The sequence below is a fragment of the Lygodium microphyllum genome, chromosome 29 (genome assembly GCF_053477565.2).
Source record: "Lygodium microphyllum isolate KBCC chromosome 29, Lygodium_microphyllum_v1.1.10, whole genome shotgun sequence".
In the NCBI taxonomy this organism is placed as follows: Eukaryota; Viridiplantae; Streptophyta; class Polypodiopsida; order Schizaeales; family Lygodiaceae; genus Lygodium; species Lygodium microphyllum.
The window spans coordinates 58910506-58934473 of record NC_141163.1 but is presented as its reverse complement, the minus strand read 5'-3'; the positions used below and the strand labels follow the sequence as shown (position 1 = coordinate 58934473).

The 23968-nt window shown below is 39.3% G+C and overlaps 1 protein-coding gene across 2 annotated transcripts in view; it reads right to left on the bottom strand.

Moving 5' to 3' along the window:
• LOC148010681 (2-oxoglutarate (2OG) and Fe(II)-dependent oxygenase superfamily protein) overlaps window positions 1-20392 on the bottom strand; it is a 153878-nt gene extending 133486 nt beyond the window's left edge. For both annotated transcript variants that reach the window (XM_087671746.1, XM_087671745.1), the window contains exons 1-4: window positions 20153-20392; window positions 19561-19638; window positions 3725-3774; window positions 3557-3610 (exon numbers count right to left, since the gene is read on the bottom strand). In XM_087671746.1, the coding sequence (XP_087527872.1) occupies window positions 3557-3610; window positions 3725-3774; window positions 19561-19638; window positions 20153-20209 (239 nt within the window). In that variant the 5' untranslated portion in view covers window positions 20210-20392. The remainder of the gene's footprint in view (window positions 1-3556; window positions 3611-3724; window positions 3775-19560; window positions 19639-20152) is intronic.
• Window positions 20393-23968: the final 3576 nt, after the last annotated feature.

Here is a 23968-nt window from a genome sequence, read left to right as displayed (position 1 = left end):
CACATAACTTATTCTCCATCAAATGAAATCAATCTTTGATAGCATAGAAGTTTACCATTTTACTAAGTTGTAAACTCTCCCAAATGATTTTAAAATCTTCATCAAAAGCATATATATCCCTCATACTAGTAAAATCTCTATGATGAATCATGGACACTTCATGAATCTGATGTATTCTTAGCATGGCATCAGCTACCTTCTTTTGTTTCCCAAGAATATAAAGTATTTCAATGTTAACTTAAGCTAAATAATTGGCCCATTGAATATGCCACACTTTTCTAGTTAAAGAAGCTTTCAAATCTTCTACTCTAAAAATCTCTCAAATGGTTAAGAATTTGAGATAGTTACTGAAGACAAAATTGTTCCTTGTCAAAGTCTGAAACCTTTGACATGAATAGAATTTCCATTTGAGCAACTTGCAAAAATAGTAGCCTCCTAAATTTTAGAAGTCACCAAATTTAGCTTATGGAGAGCTTCATTACATAGATTCACTGGTTCATGGTTTGTTCTTTGATCATGAACAACTGGTTTCACTTTTTAAAACCACTCATTATATGGGCTTCTAGTCAATGTGACTATCTGAGTGTAAAAAGACTTAGTCATTTGAGCTTTTTGATCAATCTAACCACTCAGCTATAACTTTTAATTTCTCTTGGCATCTTACCAATGACGTTCTAGCCATTGACCACCCTTGAATGAGCATCAAATTAATTTGGAATCATTGAGTCAATATGCCTTCGTAACAATCGATATACAAAAGGTTTATTATACATGCATCGTATATCAAAAGGTGAAGTATGATAGGCAAAAGATACCAGTCGCAGCCCTTGCCTATTCTTAATAGGCCTTGGCAGAGCATTGCTATGAACTTTATCTTTAAGCTTCCTAGGACATCTATGGATAATGATGCGATATGGACCATTATTTGCAAGTTCAAAAAGCATGTCCATTTCATTCTAGTCAGAGAAAAAATAAAGGTTAACCATATCGTATGCTTACTTTTATAGCATGTGTTTAAGTATCATAGCATACCCGAGCTGATCATCAATGATCTAGACCTTCAAATGACTAGTTTGTTTTTTAACGGCTATTTGAAAATATGAATACCATACTAAAATTTTCTTTGCCCTTTTGTCCACAAACAGATGTACAATCAAAAGAGCTAAATTCTACATTGTTTGATCTCTTGAGATGCTATACATCTAAGCATAAGCCATAGTGGGAGTAGTCTTTGCCTTTGGTAGGGTTTGTATACAATAATACAATGCAAAATTCCACTAGCAAAGCTTTAATTGAAGCATAGTTTACATATGCTTCGAAGATAGGAGTTTCAAAAACTGCAAAAAACAAAGTTTCGGAGTTTCATCCATTTGAAATTTCTGTGGAAACAATGTTTTAGAATATACCAATAAATTATAATATAAAAAATTATATATCTATTTATGCAAACATATCAGGGTTATCAAGCACGAAAGGTATGATATGGTATGGTATGGTACTAATTGGTACCTTATGGTTTTATAAGGTACTGTACAATATTAGTACGAAACAAAAAACAAAATCTTGGTTATTTTGGATTATCGATAATAGAATATATATTTAGAGCTAAAATAGCAATATTACTTGAGTTAATAGGATGAATACATGAGGGTAACAAGGTAAAACCTCATGCACAACATGTGCAACGTGCTACTAGAACACAGTTAGGAGTGTATATGTAATACATCATACAACAAAGCAAAGTGTAGGATGGATGGACAAAGAGGCTCTTCATTCTTGTGTGTGTGTGTGTGTGTGTGTGTGTGTGTGTGTGTGTGTGTGAGGCTTGGCAATTTGGGGGGCGAGAGAGAGAGAAATGAAATGAAATGATATATTAACATCTACAAAAGGCCAGAATGACCTATGAAACCATGAGTTCCAATCATGTGTATGATGGTACAATTGTATGGGCAAAATATGTAGCACAAAGCAAAATAAGAAAGGAAACTAACTATGGCTATGTGTAAAACATAGAGCTCTATCTAGTAACAATGAGCTCAAAATGATACAATCACATGTGGGTATGGAGGGCCCGAGCAATAATCCCCTGTATCCGTCTATGAAAGTGTCGTCGGTGTCTCTATCGAGGCCTAGGACGTCTAGATCGGCTAAGTTGAACGGCTCGATCAATCAGTACTCCTTGTCTGTATGTGGACTGTGGCGGTGAGAAAGGCTCTCGTGTGGACTGTGGTTGTAACTGTATTAAAGTCTTCTGAGTCTCCTTTACAAAGAAGTCTGTGAGCTGCCTCTATGAAGAGCCTCGGTGTCCTGGAGCAGCTATACTCCTGAGGCGCATGTTAGGAAGCCGTCATATCTCAAGAAGAAAGAGGCCAATGCATCCCTGATCGATAAATAAAAGTCCCAAATGACTATGATACTACTAGTAGGTGCTATAAATTATCTTCGAGATACTATGGTTCTTTCCAAATTACCAAGCAGATAAGTAGCGCATCTTATAAGTTACATTTACATTTGGACATTTAAGTTGACACAAGGTGAACTAATAGTTCTAATTGAGGAAGCCCTACGACTCAAGAACATTGCTCATTATATTCCACTCAAGCCCGAATTGGTTCTTTACCATAGTACAAAACAATCCGGTCCGACCATTTATCTCGAGTATTTGGTTAGGTGGAAGAACCGTCTAAAGGCAGAAGCTACATGGGAATCAATACATTCATTGAAGAGTTGTTTTTTCCACTTCGTCCCTAAGGATACTACTGAGCACAATGATCATTCGTAAGGGGAAAGTGTTACATCCTTGGACATCTGGATGGGCCACTTGAAGCCACAACCTCACAAAAGTTCTTTGGGACCAATTGTTGAAATTAAGCTGTGAAATTAGCAGTAAACACAATCCTTTAAAGATCCAAATTCCTAGTAAGACAAGCCATAGAGATCATGGGCTCAAGAGAGAAGATCATTAGACAAACCCTAAGGAGGATCTAGGGAATTCTTGTGTTGTGATTTTTTCCTTCCACTAAATACACTTTACGAAATCAAGATTGATAACACTCAAGTGGCTTAGAAAAGAGAGGGATTCTCCTCTCCAGATTTTTTGCCACAGGCATTGGGAGTTTTGGGACCAGAAAGGTGGCTCTCTTCATTTCGCAAAATTGCTCATAGAACGATCCGAACAAGGCCCTTTCCAGGCTACTACTGAGCCCTGGTTGAATCCATTTGGTCTGCACAAGTGATAAACTGATCTCCAACTTGATTCTGAAAATGCTGATAAAGTAACAGATGCTAGAGCCAGCAACTACAGTCTACAATTATCGAGCATGCCCAACATGCATGGCTCCCAAAAGGCTTTTCAATTGACTTGTGACTTCCTGTGAGCATCTCTCTAAAACTTCTCTAGAAGACTTGAAGAAATGCTAAGCTCCAAACATCACCATCCCTGGTGCTCATTTTTTATGAGTTCTTGACAGCAAATAAAATTAGCAATGTTCTATAAATATCAGATAAGCATCTAGTCAAACAGTTAACTAACCACACTGTCTGAATGACATTTTACCTGCTGTCCGGATCTTCCAAGCTTTTCTTCACTGCTGCAGGTAGAGTTGCAAGCCTTGATCACACACCATGCATACCAATCTTAAAACTTTCTTCAAATTGTCGCATTTGAACAAACCATAAGGATGCATATAAAAATGATCTCTGGCTTCAAGAAGTACTCATGCACCTCTCAGCAAGACGTAATAACCGGTGCCTCAATGTGCCATAGTGAGGAACCTAACAACAGGCAAAATTTGAAGATCACTGCAGAGCCCTTTTTTGTTTTGCCTATGATTAATTTTTTTCACTGAATCCATACACATCAAAAAAAACTTCGAGAATTCATAAAGGCAAAGGTAAATGTGATAGTATCAAGCTGCCTACCATGATAGAATCTGGTCCAGACTCAAAAGAGCTGAATTTAAAAAAATCTAAAAGAACCCAATACTCTATTGATATATTGGAAAAAAAGAGTGATGAAAAATGGCTGGATTTCTGCAGGCTTCAAGTTTCAAAAAATTGTCGGACTCTTGATTCTGTGGGGGGGTGAAGTTTAGGTATATGACTATTGAAAGTACCAAGTCATATCAAAATCAACTCTGTCAAGTGACCAAAGATTTGGCACTAACAATTTAATCATGAGAGTACATTTCCCAACAAGGCATCAAGGCCTTATTCAGCTTCAAACATAGACATGTCAAAGCAGTTGTCTCCCTTCATCTCAAACATAAACCAAAACAGTTACATAGGCCCAAGTGAATTTTTAGCATCATGACTCATAGCACCTTGTTTACTTCAATGTCTTTTAGAAAACGTCCTGACTTCCTCCTCTCCAACTACCAGTGCCTCCTCCCAATCTCATCTTCCTTCTTTGTCTTCTTTCTTCTCCCTAGCCTGAAGCCTCTCTTGTCAAGACTGCACTTGAAGTCTTCAGCTCATATCTACTCTTTCTTCTTTCTCCTCCCTAGCCTGAAGCAACCCACTAGCGTCCCTTATCCAAACTGCAGTTCAAGTCTCCAGCTCACACCAACCCTTTCTGCCATCCAAGCCCCCTCACAAACCCTCCTCTTTCTGGCTGCTCTCATTCTTCCCTGGCAGCTGCTTGTCTACCCCACACACACACACACACCCCCCAAAAGAAAAAGCCCACAAAAACAAGCAAAACAAAACTCTAATCTCCTCCTCACCTGGCCCTTTCCACCTCCCAGAGCTTCCTCCGCTACCCCTTCCTCCCTCCATGCAACCGGCCTATGACTCACATAAAGCAGTAGTTCCTCCAATTAACACCTAGACTTTACATACACACACATAAACAGAGACCTCTCTTCCTCGCTCAACACCAGATTGGCCCCGAAGACCGGTGCCCCTCTCGGTATTTCTTTATCAATTAAAAGATAGAAAATTACAAAAATGGTAATGTTCCAAAATACATAACCTGTGAACAGTTGGTTTTCATCTCTTCTAAGTAAATCCCAACTGCATAGGAACAGTACAGCATGTCCAGATCAACATCCCTTACTGTCCAGCATGTGCAGAATTCACTGTTCTTACTGTCCAACATGTGCAGAATTCACTGTTTTTACTGCCCAGCACACTGTTCTTACTGTTCAGCATGTGCAAAGTTCACTGTTCTTCTTCAGCATGAGCAGAGTTCACTGTTCTTACGATTCAGCATGTGCAGAGTTCATTGTTCTTATTCAGCATGCACAGAGTTCACTGTTCTTATTCAGCATGAGCAGAGAAAACACAAAATTGTACCTTCGATGGAATCAATCCATCATGCAAAGTATTTCTTTTGAGAATAGAGAGAGAGGTGATCAGAGGGAGCAAGCTCTGCCTCCGTGCTTGAGTCAAAGATGTGCACTCTCCATGGCTGGTTTTCTTGCAGCAATCTGCCCTCAGCTCCTCAAAACTTCATTCTTCCATCTGCCCCTTATGCCTATTACGTTTTTTTTAATGCTCTCTCTCTCTCTCTCTCTCTCTCTCTCTCTCTCTCTCTTTTGGTAATTTATGCCACATGACATACATGTAACAACTTTCCCGTTTAAGCCTTCCGGTCTAAAATTCTCCATGATCGGTGCAAAATTTGACCTCGGCACAAACCAAAGAATTAATCCTCGTGTAAAAACAAAGAAAATGACGCAAACAGATTCTGGGGTCCAAAAATAGTAACTTCTAAATTTTAGGGATAGTGACCTCTGCATTCCTTAAGTTGTTCTATACAACTTTTATCATTGCGACCACATCAAAAGTATAATGTGGCTCAGTTACAATGACTTTTATTCCGTGAGTATTCTCACATGTGCATCTTCTATCATGGCCAGACTCATTGTCCTGCACCATCTCCAGTGGCTAAGCACACGTCCCAAACCACTGGCATTCTATTCTTAAGTGCCCATTCAATATGGAACTGGTCCTAAGGCCCAGACAAACCATTAGTCCAATTTGTCCCAATGGCTGCCTCTTCTGGCCATGCAAAGATATCCTGCTTATTCCAAGAGAACTCTGGAGATAAAAAGCAACAGCAACAAAAGAAAAGAAAAATAAAATATTTATATAAGTAAATAAGAAAAGCAACTATAAAAAGTATCACCACCTAGTGACACTCCACTTGCCTAGCCTCTACCGTTTACCTTCCCAAAGACCCCCCTCCCTGGTCTCAAACTTTCCCCTCAATTCCCATCCCCAGTTTAAACCACTCTTTCCTTGCCTATCACCTCCTTCCATTATTTTCCATTTGCACCAACCTCAAAAAGCCAATTGCAAAAAAAGCATTCCAAAAGTTTCAAATCTCCTTGCTGACACGGCAACACACCACATGGCAAGTAGCAAGCAGGCAAGAGTAGCAGTTATCTCTTTTGACATCACCCGCATTCCCCTTTTCAAAATCCTAGTAGACTTTCTTCTCTAAAACCCCTCCATGGGCATGTTCTAATGCCCTAGCTCATGCGGCACGATGACCAAAGAGCAACAGTCTGAAACGCTCTTTTCCTAAATCTTTATGACCAGACATTTGAACCTCGTGGTCAAAAGCTATCTCATAACACATCATTTGCTGCTATCAGCAAACGAGTCATGATCTGGATTGAGTGCTAGGGCAAGGGGCTAAATCATACAATCATAATCATAACCACCAATGAGGTAATTTAGCATAGAAATAGACTACATGTACGAAACTACACATTTGAGTAACTAGATGCTCCTTAATTATATCATGTTTTTTATCAAGGGCTAATTAATAACTTAGTCATTAATCATAAGTGAGTTGCTCACTAGCCAAAACTTTAGCTCAAGGCTTGCTTAATAACTTAAGTGCTTTAAGTAAGCTACTTATGGGGTAAAACTTTCAATGTAAATCAATTCTAAGACACAAGGTTTCAATTTAATGAAAGTTTCAAATTGCACCATGTTACTTTAGCCCTTGCCATGTATCCATAGTTACCAGGAACGGGGAACGGAAACGGACGGAACGCTATATATATATATATATATATATATATATATATATATATATAGAGAGAGAGAGAGAGAGAGAGAGAGTCAACACTTGTCTTAGAATCTAGAGAGAGAGATCATATCAACCATAATTCATGAAATTAGACTCTAGAGACAATAATCAAGTTTCAACAATAATAAAGATTCAAAACATTGTAACCAGCAATGGATTGTCACATTCATAATTCAACATTGTAATCAACAATGTTGCATAAGTCCAACTGGCAACAAGTGTACATTGCAAAAACACAAAATATGCACTAAACTTTAAAGCCTAAATAGTAAAGATCCAAGTTACAAGAGCTCTAATTTCCAAGTCAATACTCTAAAGTACCAAAAGGCTAGCTACTAAGTGCTCTGATTCATGGAAGATGGCTCTACTGTGCCTGAATGCTCATCCTGTTGAACAACATCCTGCCCATCACCATCACCAACATCGTCGTCGTCATCTTTTTCCCAACATATAAAAGAATTAGCCTTTGCAACTGATGTATGAGCTAGCAAGCGAAGATTGGAGCTCACATAAACTAGGTCATTCGTCTTCATTGTACCAAGACGATTTCTCTTCTTTGAGTGAATGTGATTGAATGAGCTCCATAGTTGCTCTAAACAAGAAGAGCTAATTGTTTGGCTAAGAATATAAATAGCCAAACTCTGCAACTCTGGAGCTTCTGCCCCGTCGTCCTCCACCATAAAGCAGCCCCAATATTTGTCACGTCCTCTAGTGCATCCTCTGTACCAAACATCCCTACTATTTACCGATATACAGAGAGCTGATTTTTAATTTTGTGTTGCATTTCACGGCTAGGATAAAGCCTTACAAGCAATGTGTTCCAAGCCTTGACCACCTCAAGGTCTCTTTCTTGCATCTTTCCTTGAAACTCAGGATCAAGCACATATGTTGCAACATGCATAGGAGAGTCATACTCATTCCATCTGCTGATGCATAACTCCTTGATCTGCTCATGCCTATCTGCATTTGGTTCCAAACTCTCCAACCTCTCAATCATGCAATCCATACCTTCATAGATCTTCCCAATGCATGGATCCATGCCATCTGCAAGCCTCAACATGTGCATAATAGGATCAACCATTTGGTTGGTGCGATTCACCTCATCCCAAAAATCTCTATCAGAAACATATGCATTACATAACACAGTAGTAGCAGTGGCAGCCCCAGTCCAATTTTAATACTCATCACTAGCAAATAGCTCCCTAATTGCATCTTTGCAATAGTGCAATCGACCAAGCATAAGAAAGTTACATGCAAATCGTGTATCCAAGTATTTAAAAAGTTATTTGTCACTTCTCTTGCGAAACTCAGCATGCAAGTACTGATGATTACATATAAACGTGATAATCTTGTTGCCTTCCGCAAAAAGAGATGCAATCCATGGCAAGTCCCCAATATCCTTCAACAAGTTATTCAAGCAATGCGCCATGCATGGACTAAAGGTGATATGTGGATACATTGCCATTAAAATGTTTCCTGCTGCCCTGTTTGTAGGTTCACCATCTGCCACAAACTGCACTACATTTTCTGCCCCAATAGCCTGCATTGCCTCGCACCACTCGGATGCCAATACATCTGCACTCTTTCCAGTCTCTGAAGCATCATGACTACCAATGAAGTATACATCTCCACGAGAATATGCAACAACACCATGTATGGACCTATGGCGTGTGTCACTCCATCCATCTGCTATCAATGTCACTCCATTTCTTGCCCATTGATTGCAAATATTTGCTATTGCAATCTCTATGGCTGCTTTCTCCTTTTGAAGCAATGTAGTAATGATAGTTTCTGACGAAGGGGGCTTATATGTGGGTCCATACTCTGCGATCTTTATCACCATATTTAAAAAATAAGGTGACTTGGCTGATTTGAATGCAATATGGTCATGGTAAAAAAAGCGTGCCACTGCTTCATATGTTTCCTCTTTTTTCTTTGGTTCCCATGAAGTGTGCAATGAACTCTGTTTGACACCACGACCTGTTGCCATTGATGGCCCACGAGAAGGCTGTGTAGCCACTAATCCTGTGGTCTTCTGCATGAAGCACCATGCCCTGCTGGCCTTGGAGTTCATGTTGTTGGATCCACTGCTATATTTGGCGTCCTCCTGGCATGTGAATTCCCCATAGAAGTGGCTATGCGGTGAAGTAACTCCTGTCTTTTCTCAATTGATACATTGGTGCAAAAACGCACCTCTTTCCCCTCCTCGTGTAGAAGATGGGATCTCACTTTATCAGCCCCACTAGTGCGGGCATAAGAGCAAAGTTTGCATTTCGGCACCCCTGCATCTACCTCATCTCACCATGACCAAGTAGTGCTTCGACTTCGTCCAGTTGTTGACGAAGTACCTGCTGAGGATGATGACCCCATAGATGTCAATGTTTCCATCTATATAAAAGTGACAAATAATCAGTAAAGTTCAATAAATTTGCAAAAATTTGCAGCCAAAATTTCAACATCCATGTGTCAAAGTTCAATGAAATTGTAGAAATTTCAACCAAAGTTGAAAGTCCAATGAAATTGCAGAATTTTCGGCCAAAATTTCAACATGAGCATCAAGAATCAAGATTCCTCGGACCTCACCTAATCGCGGGCGAGAGTCAGGCCAAGCAAGCAATAGAGGTGGGCCGCACACGACATAGGCGGGAGAGGCAGGTGGGAGAGGCAGGTGGACAGAAGTAGGCACGCCCTTGGAGAGGTAGGTGTGGCAAGCGAAGCAAGTGAGTGAAGCAGGAGCAGGCGGAGCAGCGGGCGACAAGCGGGAGAAGGCGGGCGACAAGCGGAGCAGCGGGCGACAGGCGGGAGAAGGCGGGCGACAGGCGGGAGAAGCAGACAAGTCGCGACAGGCGGGCGAAGCTCGCGGGCGACAGGCAGGAGATGCAGGCGAGTCGCGACAGCCTACAGGTGGATGGGAGCAGGCACGGGAGTAGCACGCGACAGGCAAGAGTAGCAAGCGACAAGCGGGACTAGCGAACGACATGTTTTTTTTTAATTTAAAAATTATGTTGCTGGAATGGCCATTCCAAACAAGGAATGGCCAGGGAACGGGCCAGGGAACGCGAGGAAACGTTTTGCCAGTGTTTCTTGGGCTTGTACCTCCCGGAACGTGTTAATCAGTTCCTATACGCCGGAATGGGTGTTCTCTGTCTCTATACATGTATCACATGGCCTGCACACTTGTCCACCACATGCCCCAATGTCAAATCCTTCACTGCCAGTGCAATTGTCACCATGCCAAGAGCTAGGAATACCATAGTTGAATTTCATTTTAATTAAAAATCTTCATGAAGTTTAATTAAATCATTAAGTTCATCTCTCATTCTAGTGACATACCCCTCCTTGAAACATTGCACGCGACCTCGATTGCACACAGTTAAGATTCAACATGACATACTAAATTACTAATACATATTTTCAGCAACCAACTATACTTCCATTATTACATATATTGCCAATATACAATTGTTTACACATGTTTGCAAGCAACCAAGCATATTGTTGTTACTAGAACATTGGAAAGCTCAAGTGGGTGAAGAGGGTGGTCCGCAAAGCTACATCAATTGGCACCTTCTTCACAATAAAGGTAAAGGTGCTTGCAATGTATAGTAAGCTTAGCACACTCAAGTTGAAGAAGACTTCTTCGACTCAATTTACTTACATGTAATTGTTGCTCGAGCACCTTTATGAGGTGCAGTCCGCCACCTTGCACCAAGCAGTGGTGTCCACTCTATAAAATGAGTGGGATGAGCATGAGATAGAGGAGGCCAAAGCCATGCAGCGATTGTGCCTTAATGAGTAATTTTGGCAAAAAGTCCGTGCCGTTGTCATTGTCATGACTCCCTTTTATACGGTGTTACGTATGAGTGATTGCGAGGGATCCACCATGGGCTTTCTCGTTCACTTTTTTAGAGCATTATTGGTGGAGGCACTTGCTTGCATGGTGATCATAAAGACACAACGTGCACATATTCTAGAGATAGCAAAGAGGAGATGGACATGGATGCATAAGCTCATCCATGGTTTTGCCACATTGGTACATCTGGCCTACAAGTCATGAGTGGTAATGGATGATAGAGAGCTCCATTCAAACCAGCTTGCTTATTTAACTCATGTGATCCCTATGGATGACGACAATGCAATACTGGAAGAGCTAGGATGCTATGCGGATCAAAGAGGGCATGTGGCTTTTGCTTCTCCCACTTATTGGAGAAGAGAGTCACTTGTAAAGCCTTTATTTTGGTCGTAAAACTTTGGATACGCATTGGAGACCCTTCAACCCTTAGCCATGAGAGTCCTTGCTCAAGATTGCTCTTCGAGTACATGTGAGAGAAACTAGAGTGCCTATTCTCTCATTTACATGAAGATTCACAATCGGCCTAACACACAACAGTTAGAGCAAGTAGTCTATTGCTATACTAACTTTAGCATGATGAGAGCTATGATGAGCATAGGTAGTCTAAAGCAAATAAACACTTAATCATAAAATTTAAAATTTGTTGTTTTAAACTTTAAAGTTTATACTTTACAATTTAGACTTTAGCATTTATAATCTTATGTGCATTGTGTAGGTGAATGTCGATACATTCTTCGAAGTGTACATAAGGAGGTGGACGAGCAGGAGATGATTTTTGCGGAGCTCTACGGAGAGCTTATAGCAACAGATATTCATAATACTCAGTCACCTCACTTGGCTATTTAGAATGTGAAGCAACTTTTTTCCCTTTTAACATCAAGAACTAACTGCATAAAATCAACAATTTGAGGTTGCTGAATTAACTATAGCAAGTTTGTAACACGACTTGCTAACTATGCCATAAACATTGCACTTGCTTCCTGAGCACCTTGGACTCGTGAAATTACATGTGATTGAGTTGCATGCTCACTGATCACATTTGTTGCTCGCTGTCTTAAAGCATTTTCAACATTTGGAGACTCAAAACCATGTGTTGAGTGCCTTTCAAGAGGGGATTCCTATTCCTCACTCCTACTACCACTATTGTGTGACATCTTTTACCATTTTCCCCTTGTACACTATTTTCAGCGAGTATAAACCTTGTTGTAACTGAATTACATCAAACCAAAATGCATGTGTTTGCTTCTCTAGACAACCACAAGCTCACCTCCTTCAGAAAGTTTGTCATGCCTTGGCAACGGAACCAACCTTTGGAAGCCCAAAAGGCAATAAACCACATTATAGCAAACATTTAATTCAACTTAACAATAAATTCAACAAGAAAAGTCCACCCACAACTAAAGCTAGAGTGCTCTAGTACCACACATTGACACTTGTTGGCCCCAAAGCTTTGTGTCCCTTTCGGTATTCTTTAGATTACTGAAATAAGCTCGAAATTGGTTACAAATGGCGGTTTTTCAGTAATTTCTCATGACATGACTAATCCACAGGTGCACAATAGCCTTGACACATTCACTACTAACCTCCAACCAGCTATAGAGCGTTCAAAACTGCGAATGAACATTTCAACTTGCCAAACCCTAAAAATGACAGCAAGCATTTGAAACCAACTTTGCAAAGCATTATTGAGATAACTCTTCTACATAGTCCCCATGCAGTCCCACGATGTTCCTCTCACAAACAGGCAAAGGGGAAAACGGAGGGGGTTTTCTCGCGATGAAACTATAAGAATGTTGCTTTCTTCATGACAAAACTTCCTAGAAAGTGCACTAGGCTTGAGATCTCGAAGAAAAAGAAAGGATCTCAGTCCATAGTGCTGTCATAATCTTTTTTTATATATTTAGCTCAAAAATAACAGCATACCTTGCTGTATATGGGGTTACAAGGCTACCCAATGAAATCCCCATGCCAAGAGGAGAAAAATTAGCTGATATCCACACTCCATCTGTGTTGTAAGCTCATTCCATGATTGAAATCTGCAATTTTCTACAGCAAGAAATAGAAGAGTGATTGTCTCTAAACTAGGGTTCCTCAAAAAATGAGAGAAAAGAAGCCCCAAATAGCAAGATAAGCTTTCCAAATGATTAACCAATTGTTCCTTAAATAGTCATTAATCATAAGTGAGTTTCTCACTGGGCGAAACTTTAGCCCAAGGCCTGCTTAATAACTTAAGTATCCTAAGTGAGCTGCTTAGTGGGCGAAACTTTCAATGTAGCTCAATTCTAAGGTGCAAACTTTCAATTTAATGAAAGTTTCCCATTGCACCTTGTTCCTTTAACATGGGCCATGTACCACATGGCCCACACACTTGTCCGCCACATGCCCTAGTATCAAATCTTTCATTGCCAGTGCAATGGTCACCATGCCAAGAGATAAGGATACTAGAATTAAAGTTTATTTTAATTAAAAATATTCATGAAGTTAAATTAAATCATTAAGTTTATAAGTTCATTTCTAATTCTAGTGACAGAAGGTTTTCCACATACTATGACTATTACATGATGATATCATGTTGGTTTGGAATAAACTGAATCCCCCAAATAGCAATGTAAAGATTCAAATCTGACATAGCAAATGTATTCTTCAATTCAGCTTTAAAATCTATAATTATGTCCTCTTTAGCTCCAATGAGCAGCATATCATCCACATGAAGAATGATGACTAATAAGTCTCTCCCCCCCTATATTCTTAATTTATAGAGTAGGAGTAGTTGGACTATTCTTGAATCTTTTGCTACTCAAAAAAATATCTATCTTTGAATACCAACACAAGGAGCTTCTTTCAAACCATACAAAGCCTTATTTAACTTGCAAACCAAGTGCTCTTTGCCTTTAACCAGAAACCCTAGAGGTTGTGATACATAGACATCCTCATGAAGGTTACCGTTAAGAAATGTTGTCTTAATGTTCAACTTTTGTACTTTCCATCCATGATGGACAACCATAGCAGTAGCATATCTAACTCTACTCATGCAAAACATAGAAGCAAAAGTCTCCTCATAATCTATGCTCTTTTTCTAAGCATAGCCTTTTGCAACCCAACATACCTTGTACCTATCAATTAAACGATTACCCTTGTATTTCAGTTTAAAAACCCATTTAGTACCAATGGCCTTCTTACTAGGTAGCAACTCAACAAGATCCCAAATACCATTAGTAGCAATGGAGTCCAACTCCTCTTCCATAGCCTACAACCAATGTACATTGTGTTGTGCGTCATCAAATAAAGTAGGCTCATCCTCATCCAAAAGTGAGCTCGTGAATACACGTCCATCAAGAAGAGCGTCTACTTCCAAATTTTCCACAAAATGTGCCACCCCTACATTCTAAACAACCTACTTAGCAGTCTTTTTAGTACGTTGAAGCAAAGGAGAATCAATATAATTCTCCTAGAGAGTCTATAACAACCGTCTCGAGACTATTTTTGCTGCATTTACAACAACTCTTTCTTGCTCAACTACGTGGTCCACTACCAAAGGCAAGACGTGACCAACTAAGGGCTGATCTAGGGCAAGTAGAGCAGCAACAGCTTGTCGTAATACATTTGTTCCTGCGTTTACAAGAGGCTCAAATCTCAATGCAAGTCGAAAAAGAACCTCAAAGACATCACCAAACTCATAGGTGGCTAGCATCTTAAATTGACCTTAAGAAGAATTTGCATTTTTAACAAAAAAAGGTAGCATTTCCTCTCTAAACTGTATCCAGCAAAGATACATTTAAGTGCTTTGTTATCTAGCTTCCCACGAAGCTCTTTAGGCACATGAGCAAATGCTATACATCTAAACACACAAAAGTAATCAACCTTTGGCTTCCAATCATGCCTCATAAGGAGTAATCGTCTTGAGTGCTTTAGTCAAAGCACAGATTAAGTACATGGTTTGCATACTGAAGTTCCTCAAGCCAAAACATGTGTAGCAACCCTTTGCTTTTTTGCATACATCTCGTCATTTCCATGAGTATGCGATTTTTCCTTTCAACCACTCCATTCTATTGACATGTCATTCTCACAATGGCCTGATGTGTAATGCAATGCTAAGTAAAAATGTCTCAAATGCATGAGACATGCACTCCCTCAATCCATGTGTAGTGTTTGCACCTTCAAACCTATTTCTACTTTCAATTTTGCAACCAAATGTTTGAAGTGCATAAATACATCTGATTTTGCCTTTAGGCCACACACCCATGTGTAATGAGAGTAGTCATCTATAAAAGCTACAAAATACAAATGACCATTAAGAGCTCTAGTCTGCATATGACCACACATATTAAAGTGTATTAGCAGCATTTTCCGAACAGCACACACTACGCCATCCTTCTTAAAAGCAAAGCGATGTCTTTTTCCAAGTATACACCCCTCACATGCAAGGGGAGGTGGAGCATCAACTGGAGGCAAAGCATCCACCATCTAACAATAGTGAAGCATCATCAAACTACAAAAGCTCATATCACCATATCGAGCATGCCAAAGCTCCACATTCTGCATAGGGAGAGTAACTATACTAATTGTCAGAGCATGGTGAGATTTTCTCTCATAAGTATCCAACAAGAAGAGACCTTTGTACAAAGTACCTATCAAACAAAGAGTGTAATCAAGCTCTCTTTCTTTGACAATGCATTTGTCATCTTTAAGGATGACATGAAAACCTTGCTTGTTAAAAGCTGAAACTAAAAGAAGATTTTTAGTAACGCCACACACAACTAATACATCCATAAGCTGAAAATCTTATCCCTTTCCAACAATGATCACAATTGTACCAATGCCACAAACATCATAACTAGAGCTATTTGCACAAGAAACTCTCTTCCTTGCAGGGGGCTGACTACATGGATGTGAACAAACACTTCCAAGAAGTAATGTGCCTGGATACCCCACTATCAAAATACCATGTGTACTGCATTTCAGCAGCATTAAATGCTGAATTAACCATAGAAGTATCATAATTGCACGTGACAAATGCATAATCCTCCTCAACAAAGTTGGCTGAAGAATCACTATCCAAAGACCAAGTGGCCGATGTTTCTTGGATAGCCAAGCCATAGTCCTTTTTCTCCTTTGCTAATCTCTTTCTATATTCATCTAGATAGTGACACAACTCTCTTATGTCCTCTCATTTGGTAATGATACCATGTGACAGTGTGCAACGAAAGAAGGAACAAGAACACAAAGATAAAGGAACAAAGAGAGACTGCAAAATCTGCACTAAACAAGGAAAGAATATTGAATACAAAAGGAGGATTGATCAATCCTTGCACGTAGCCCACAATGTCAATGAGGGCACCAAATCAAGCTGATGATGAAGACAATATCGGAGATGGAGGAAGATGACAAAGCCAAAGTGTGCACCTACCAAGGAAGAAGGAAGATGAATGCCAAGTGTGGGAGGTGCAAGCTATATATAGCCAAGTATCCCCAAATCTGACCAACTGCACCCTGTAGTTACCAAAAAACTGGCCGACCAACATTTAGATGCTAGTAAAAATGCTAGACAAGCTCAAAAAAATCCTAAAAAGGGTGGACAATGTTCGACAGGTGTGGCAAACTGACATATGCAGAAAATGCCCGACAAAATGCAAACAAAATCCCAACTGGAGGAGAAAATGCACTAAAAGGCAATAAACTAACTGCTCTAAAATGAGCTACCTCCTCCATCAAAGCAAGTGACAGACAGGTCAGAGCTCCTAAAGCCCTCGTTTGACTCAAACGAAGGCTCACAAGCAAGAGATGACAAGGCATGACAAACATGACTAATAACGGCATTAACAATACACAAGTCCTCATCATAATTAGAATTTGGCATCCAAGGACACATAATAGCTCCTAAAACAACATACCACTAGCGTTTTTGCACAAATCATGCTTTCATGATGGCATTCCAAGTAAGAAAATCGAAACCTTTAAGCTTATCATCAATTGGGCAAGGTGGTGGTGCCATTGTAGAGGAAATGAGTAGAAGAGGAAGAAGAGAAGAGAAACACAAAGAGAAAGTACAGCCAAATCTCAGCCCAAAACAAAAAGTCAAGAGTTCACACACAATATAAGAGAAAGCTAATTACAAAAAGATTGTTCCATAGAGGGAAAAGAGATCAAACATGTGGGATTAGACCAAACACAGGCAAAAAGGGATCAAACATAGAATTGGTGGTTACCAAAGGCTTCAAAATACTATTGTCTGGACCCTACAGAAGATGAAATCCTGAAAACACAGACTGGTCACAAAACACAGGCAGATCATGCATTGCATGCAGCTGTACAGCAGTTAAACAGGTCATCTCATAGACAGACTAGAAACACAAAAATACAAGCTGCTGTGCATAAAAACACAGGTTTTAAGGGCAGAAAACAGGCCAATAATCCTTAGACTGAGGTCATCCAAGTTGAGGGTCAATCATAGCAGACAATACAAGAAGATCAGCAGCAATGGAAGGATATGGGAGACCTGCTGCAGCAGAAAACAGCACCAAGATCCCAAACATAGACATCTAATACCATGTCAAAATAGGGTGCAAAGATGGAAGTGTGAGAATCTGCTGTAATAGACTACACAAACACAAGAGAGAAGAGAAACATTGCAAGGAAAGAATACTGCACAAAAACTTAGAAAATGAATGCTCAAGAAATGGAATCGATGTACCAAGATGAGACAATACAAAACCAAAAATGAGTCAATGGCTATGTGGGAATTGCCATTGGCTGCCTCTCTCCAACAAAATGTGCAAGCATGGTGTATGCTTAGAATGAATGGAGGGAGTGCCAAGTATATAAATAGGCCCAAACTCTAACTAGGCTAGTGATGTTGATCACAAGAAATTGACTACAAGCTATTGTTTTCTCCTAGGTACACGTGCAATTTCTTGGAGTAGCAAGAAGCAACCTATTTTTGCTCTATCGTCTACAAATGCTGAGTATCATGTATCTCTTCCACCAATGGTGAGACTGTTTGGCTTTGGAGATTATTAGGTGAGCTTGGATGCGTACAGTCACATCCCACCAAACTTCTATGTGACAATGAGAGTTTCATAGCCTTGGCATGGAATCCCATATTTCAAGTGGAGGATGGACATCAAGATTCAGTATCACTTCATTTGTGAGAAGATCTTGGATGCAACCTTTGATGTGGAATATTGTAAAACAAAGGATAATCTTGCTGATTATTATTTTTTACCAAGGCACTTCCTCGGGGCATCCTTTGTCAGCATTCAAAATCCCTAAGCCTCATACCACTTCCAGGATTGGAAAGGGGGTGTTGCAGATTTGATCGCCGCACCAGCTCAAGCAGGGCACAATGGACAGCATCATGTGCATCAAGGGCAAGTCAGACAAGCAGTTTTGTAGTCACCAAGGCAGCACAAACAGCAGTAGAGCTGTACAGACAAGTGGACAGGCAAGCAAACCTGCCATGTGGCAAGTCAGCCAGTTCTGGGCCTGTTTGTACCAGTCAGCCACTTTTTGGCAGCAATCAATCCTTTTCTTTACTGCTATTTATACCAAGCACGTCCACAATCTCCGTCACTTTGTCTTGGGCAGATTGAGAGATCTCTGAGACTATTCGTACACTCACAGACCTTGTACATATTCTGCCTTTGCTTCCACATCACAACAATCTAACAAATTCCATGCAAAATCAACGTGGATGCAACAAAGGTTGTGCAGCTCTTCATCAAAGAGATCTTCTAAGAGCACGGCTTCCCAAAAAGGATCATGACTAATCACTATTCTAAGTTCACTAATGGATTTTGAGAAGCTTTGTTTTATGTTCTTTGCACAAAATTAGCATTCTCTACCGGTTTTCACCCACAAATTAATGGGCATATGGAGAATTTCAATCATACCATGATTACCACACTTTCCTATTTTTGTCAGGATCATCAAGCTGCATGGGAGAAGTATCTACCATTGATCAAGCATGCAATCAATGATACAGGCCACACCTTTACCAAACCAATCCCATTTGAAATGGTTTATGGGCATCTGGTTAGCAACACCTTCAATTGTGCTTTGGAGACCTCTATGGAGAACTATGTGGCAGCCCAATTGATTGTGGATATGGATCAATTGTTGAAGCCAAGTTTGAGAGAATATCCAACGGGTGCAACAATAGCAAAAGAAAGAGACTAATAAACATTGGCGTGAGTTGATCTTCTAAGCAGGTCAATGTTACCATCTCAAAATCCAAAAGCAACATTTGAAGCTGTTTGGGGAGTTTTCACCTAAGGTAGAACCTTAAAAGAAGGGACCTTTCCATATTGTTAAGAGCTCAATGATGTGACCCATCAATTGAAGCTACCCCCTAATTGGAAGATGCATTCAATGTTTCATGTGAGTAATCTTGTGGAGCATCATAGATTTATTCCTACCACCACCCCAAAGAGGAGGAGCCAAAGTTAGTTGCCTCATCCAAAAGAGCTATCACAACCTCAAAAGAAGCCATCTCTTACTATATTCCTATCCTGACATGATGCTTCAATGCTGTGCAAATTCAAACAAGGACCGAAAGGCATTCCAACATCTTTACCAAGAAATGTATATCCAACTATCCAACTTGCAATAGCATCTAGCACTCAACAAGGTTAACAGCAACAGTAAAGGCATCAATAAAATGTACCCCTGAGACAGCTACAATGCCCAGCCCGCCTGGTCCAAAACCAGCCTCCAGCTCCTTTGATAAGTCTCTGCACATGTCCTGCATCAGAATATCTTTTTTTAGATGACGTCACTGAAGCACACAGCAAAGCAACTGCGAGTATTTTACTAAGAGCGCCGAAACCGTTGAGCATTACTTCAAAGAAAATCAGTGGCTACCGAAAATATAACAGCTATACTGTTGAAATTTTGATGAATCAACAGAGCTTTTGATCCTATGAAACCTATCCAACTAAACATACAGACAAAGAAATGTGGACAACTGATGAATAAAAAGACACATCCATAATGGCGATAGATATATCATTCATTAATCTATGTAGCAATAAAAAAGCCTCCAAGAAACGTTAATCTGACTTCTTGATGATCTTTACACTATACGAAATTCATAGAAACAGATAGCATGGAATGAAGTGAAGTGACCTTAACGCCGGTGCATGGTAAACGACGATCAAGGTTCCATGCGGATGCACGAGATGCAAAGAAGAAGACAGCATGAAGATGAACTTGAAAGTGAGGTTATCGTGAAGGATATTCGGATGAACTTAAGTGACCTGGAGATCGGAGTATGGTATCGTCACGACGGCGGCTGTGGGATGGCTAGCAGCCATTGCCAGCGCAAGGGAACCCGGCGGACGATCTGAACGAGCCAGGGGAAGCGATCGGCTGCCGAAAGGCTCGTTATTGGAGAGGACGAGGATCGGTTTAAAGGAGACAGTTGAATTGAAGGCGATAGAAGCATCTCTCTCTCTCTCTCTCTCTCGCTACCTTGCTCTCAATCAAAAACCGGGAAGAGTTTTACACGGCAGCTTAGGATCACTTTTCTCCAATAAATTTTTTATACTTTTTTATTGCTTGAAATTTAAAAACATGATGTACTGTACAAAACGCCTTGAGAAAGTTTTGTAATGCAAACTCCCTTTCGATCAAAGACAATATCAACTTTGAATAAAATTCATTACATAGTATTAATCTTTCATCATCTTCATAGTTTATCTCTTATGTAAATACAATGTTTCTCATTAAAAATTGGCTATCTCTTTTACAAATGTTCTCTCTCAATAGTACATTGGAATAATCAAAAATTACATTCAATAATTTTTTTTTAATCTTGGATACCTCTTCTTTTCTAAGAGGTATGCCTGATACGAAGAGTCACCAGAGCCACTATAGTGTCCTTTGGAAGCTCACTATTGTTATTGTCACTTCAGTCTTTAGTTTAAGTCATCATCGGCTACTTCTTTTTACTCTCCCAAGTGTCCTCCCTTCCCCCAAGATTTGACGTGAAAATGGAATCGTCATCTTAAATGGAATTGTCATTATGCTGAACAAGTGAAGTGGCCCATCTATAACAGATTTCCAAGGCTCTTGCAAATGATCTCAAGGGGCTTAGTGATGCTAGAGAGCAAACTTTGGGAGAAAGTAAGAGTGTCCATGTCCACAGAGCCCAAGCATCCTTGTCAATGGAGTCAATGTGCAATTATTACTATGATTTCATAACAGTTGATGTATTTATGTCCTTCATGCGGAAAATCCTATCTAAAGGTGAGTTCTCCAAATGGTTTTTGGATGCTTTCCAAACTCAATGCACTTTGGCACAATATCGATTTACCAATTGTGGCTTCTTCCATGTGCTTTTGGGCTTTGTTAAGGAAAGAGAGTGACTACTCTCTTGCTTTGTGGGATATAAAGGCGACTCGATTCACTAACTATAGTGGTCAACAAGATTCTCTCTAGAAAATCGTTTTATAGATCAGCAATGAGTATGTCACTTTGTGGTCAACTTGGAGCAAAATTTGATTCTTGAAAAGAAAAAACAAAATAAACAAAATAAATATCTTACATTTGTACATGTGGCTAAATTTCAAACCATGATCACATTACACCTATAGAAGTTCTTAAAACTTTTGGCAATTTTCTAACATTTGGAATGACAAACATAGACTATCAACTTGCTTAAATAGACTGCACTCCCTATATGCATATAGATCTACCAAACAATGGGTTTGCTACACCTATAACAACACCTTCTCAAGGCTTTGTGCTTATATAGATCTACTAAGCAAAAAACACTTACTCCTACATCATACACACATACATGTGTAGACATACATACGTGCATATACATACGTGTGTACGTGTATGTGTGTGTACACATAATGTATGTATGTTTGTATGTATCTCAACATTGCAAACCCCTATCATAAACATTGAGGTTTAGTTATGGAGAAGCTTCTAACCCACCTTCAACCAACCAAATCACAATGATGCTTCCTATATATTAAAATGAAAAAGGTTAAAATGTGCTACATGGAAGGAACAAAATAAAAGCCAGGTTCTCTTCTTATGCACTCTTTTACCAACTTTGGACTTAAAAGTATACAACAAGAATATTGTTAGGAGTTTAGCTATGCACACATTCATCTATATATCTAAACTAAATTAGAAAAAAAACATTTTGAGCAAGATGCTACAAGAATATTAACGATGCACTAGTTGCTTACCAAAATGTAGAAATAGAGTTCTACAAATGTACAAAGCTCACAAAGTCCCAAATCTGAAGGAGTACTCTAAACCCATATCATGTAAGGTTTTTTTTGTAATAACTCTCAAATTTTTAAATAACAACTCTCAATATCACATATGGGACCACAATGGGCCTCATGCTTTTCGATGGACAGCCATATGTGGCATACTACATGGATGTAATATCCAATGGCAACAATCCAACAAACTAACAAAACTTTTGTAGAGCTATCAAGGACCACCTAAAAGGAAGACTAAAGAAGAGCATCATCTTGATTGTAGGCTTATCAACATGGCTATATATTTCTAGGCAATGTCAAGTTACCTAGAGTATATGTATTTCACCTTCATCAAACTCTATCTCTGCGCACATGTATGTGTGCATTTAAATGTAAGCTACTTGGTTAATGGCAAAATTGACATATCTTCAACTTCTGAAGCAATTGATGTATTTTGAGTGAATTTTTTAAAAATTTCATTCACAAACTAAATATTATTAATTTATTTTGTGAAAGCATTTGCTTGCAATGTCTTGATGTAACCCCCCCCCCCCCTTAAAAAAAAAAAAAAAACACACACACACACACACGCACGCACATATAATGAGAGAGATACATGGCCTTTATAGTTGCCTAAAACAAAAGCTAAAATGTATTTGTTTTCAATTGTACATGTGTCTCTCCCACTTTTCATTGAGAGCTACAAATAATATTATACATATTAAAAAATCCTAAACACAAATAATCCAAAAGGATGTAAGCACAAGTAAAATAGATAACCTAAAACTTCCTCAATTTCTATTATAAATATTAAACATGAAAACCATCAAAACTACTTGTTGTATTATAAAACCAAATTACATAATGCTAGCATTAGGTGCCATGAAAGGTTGAGAGCATCCCCACCAACGTGTGTGTTCTACCAATCCACACATCTTTGTGAGGTGGATATGCATCTATCATTCTATTTCGATGAGGAGCATCTAACATACGAGGAAGGGAGATTCTTTGCTTTCTAAGAGTGTGGTCATAATCCCTAGAGAAAGCTAGCATTATTTCTTTAAGTATTAAGGATTAACTTTCTAAAAATAGATATAGTTCTATCACTTAAGGATCATTCACATTGTTTTGACCTATCCAATCTAAGGATAGGCTAAGCTAAGATACAACTACATAATCTTTTAGCTCATCCTAATGGAAATATCAAATCTCTCTTATTCTCTATTTAAAATGGTGCAACATGTCTTGAGGGTATGAAAGTAAATGACCTCATTTGCTTTTGAGCAAGGAGTTTTAAGCCTTTAGGGCTTGCATTCAAATTCTTAATTCATCTAAATGTTATTTGAATATTGTAAAAATATAAATATTTTACAAATTTGGATAGTTATTTGAAAATGTCAATCTTACAACTATATTATTTTAGCTATAGGTTTGAAAAGCCCCAAACCTCAAACCTGCTCCCTTTTCCAAACCTCCATTTGTCAATCAAAACCCCCTCTCCTCCTCTCTTTCTCATGTGCAATATCTCATTTTCTTTTCTCTTTACCTTTTTTCATTAAAGCCCCCACCCCCCCTCCCCCCCCCCCCCCCCCATCTCCCTTTTTTTAATTAAAACCCCCCTCCCCTCTCTCTCACTTATAATCTCTCTCTCTCTCTTTTCCCCATCCCCTTTTTAATTAAATTCTTCTCTCCTCCCCCCTTCTCTCTCATGTGTAGGACCTAGGCTCTCTCTCTCTCTCTCTCTCTCTCTCTCTCTCTCTCTCTCTCTCTCTCTCTCTCTCTCTCTCTATCACACACACACACACAATTAAATCAAACTTCTTTTTAAATCAAAAGTTTCTCTCT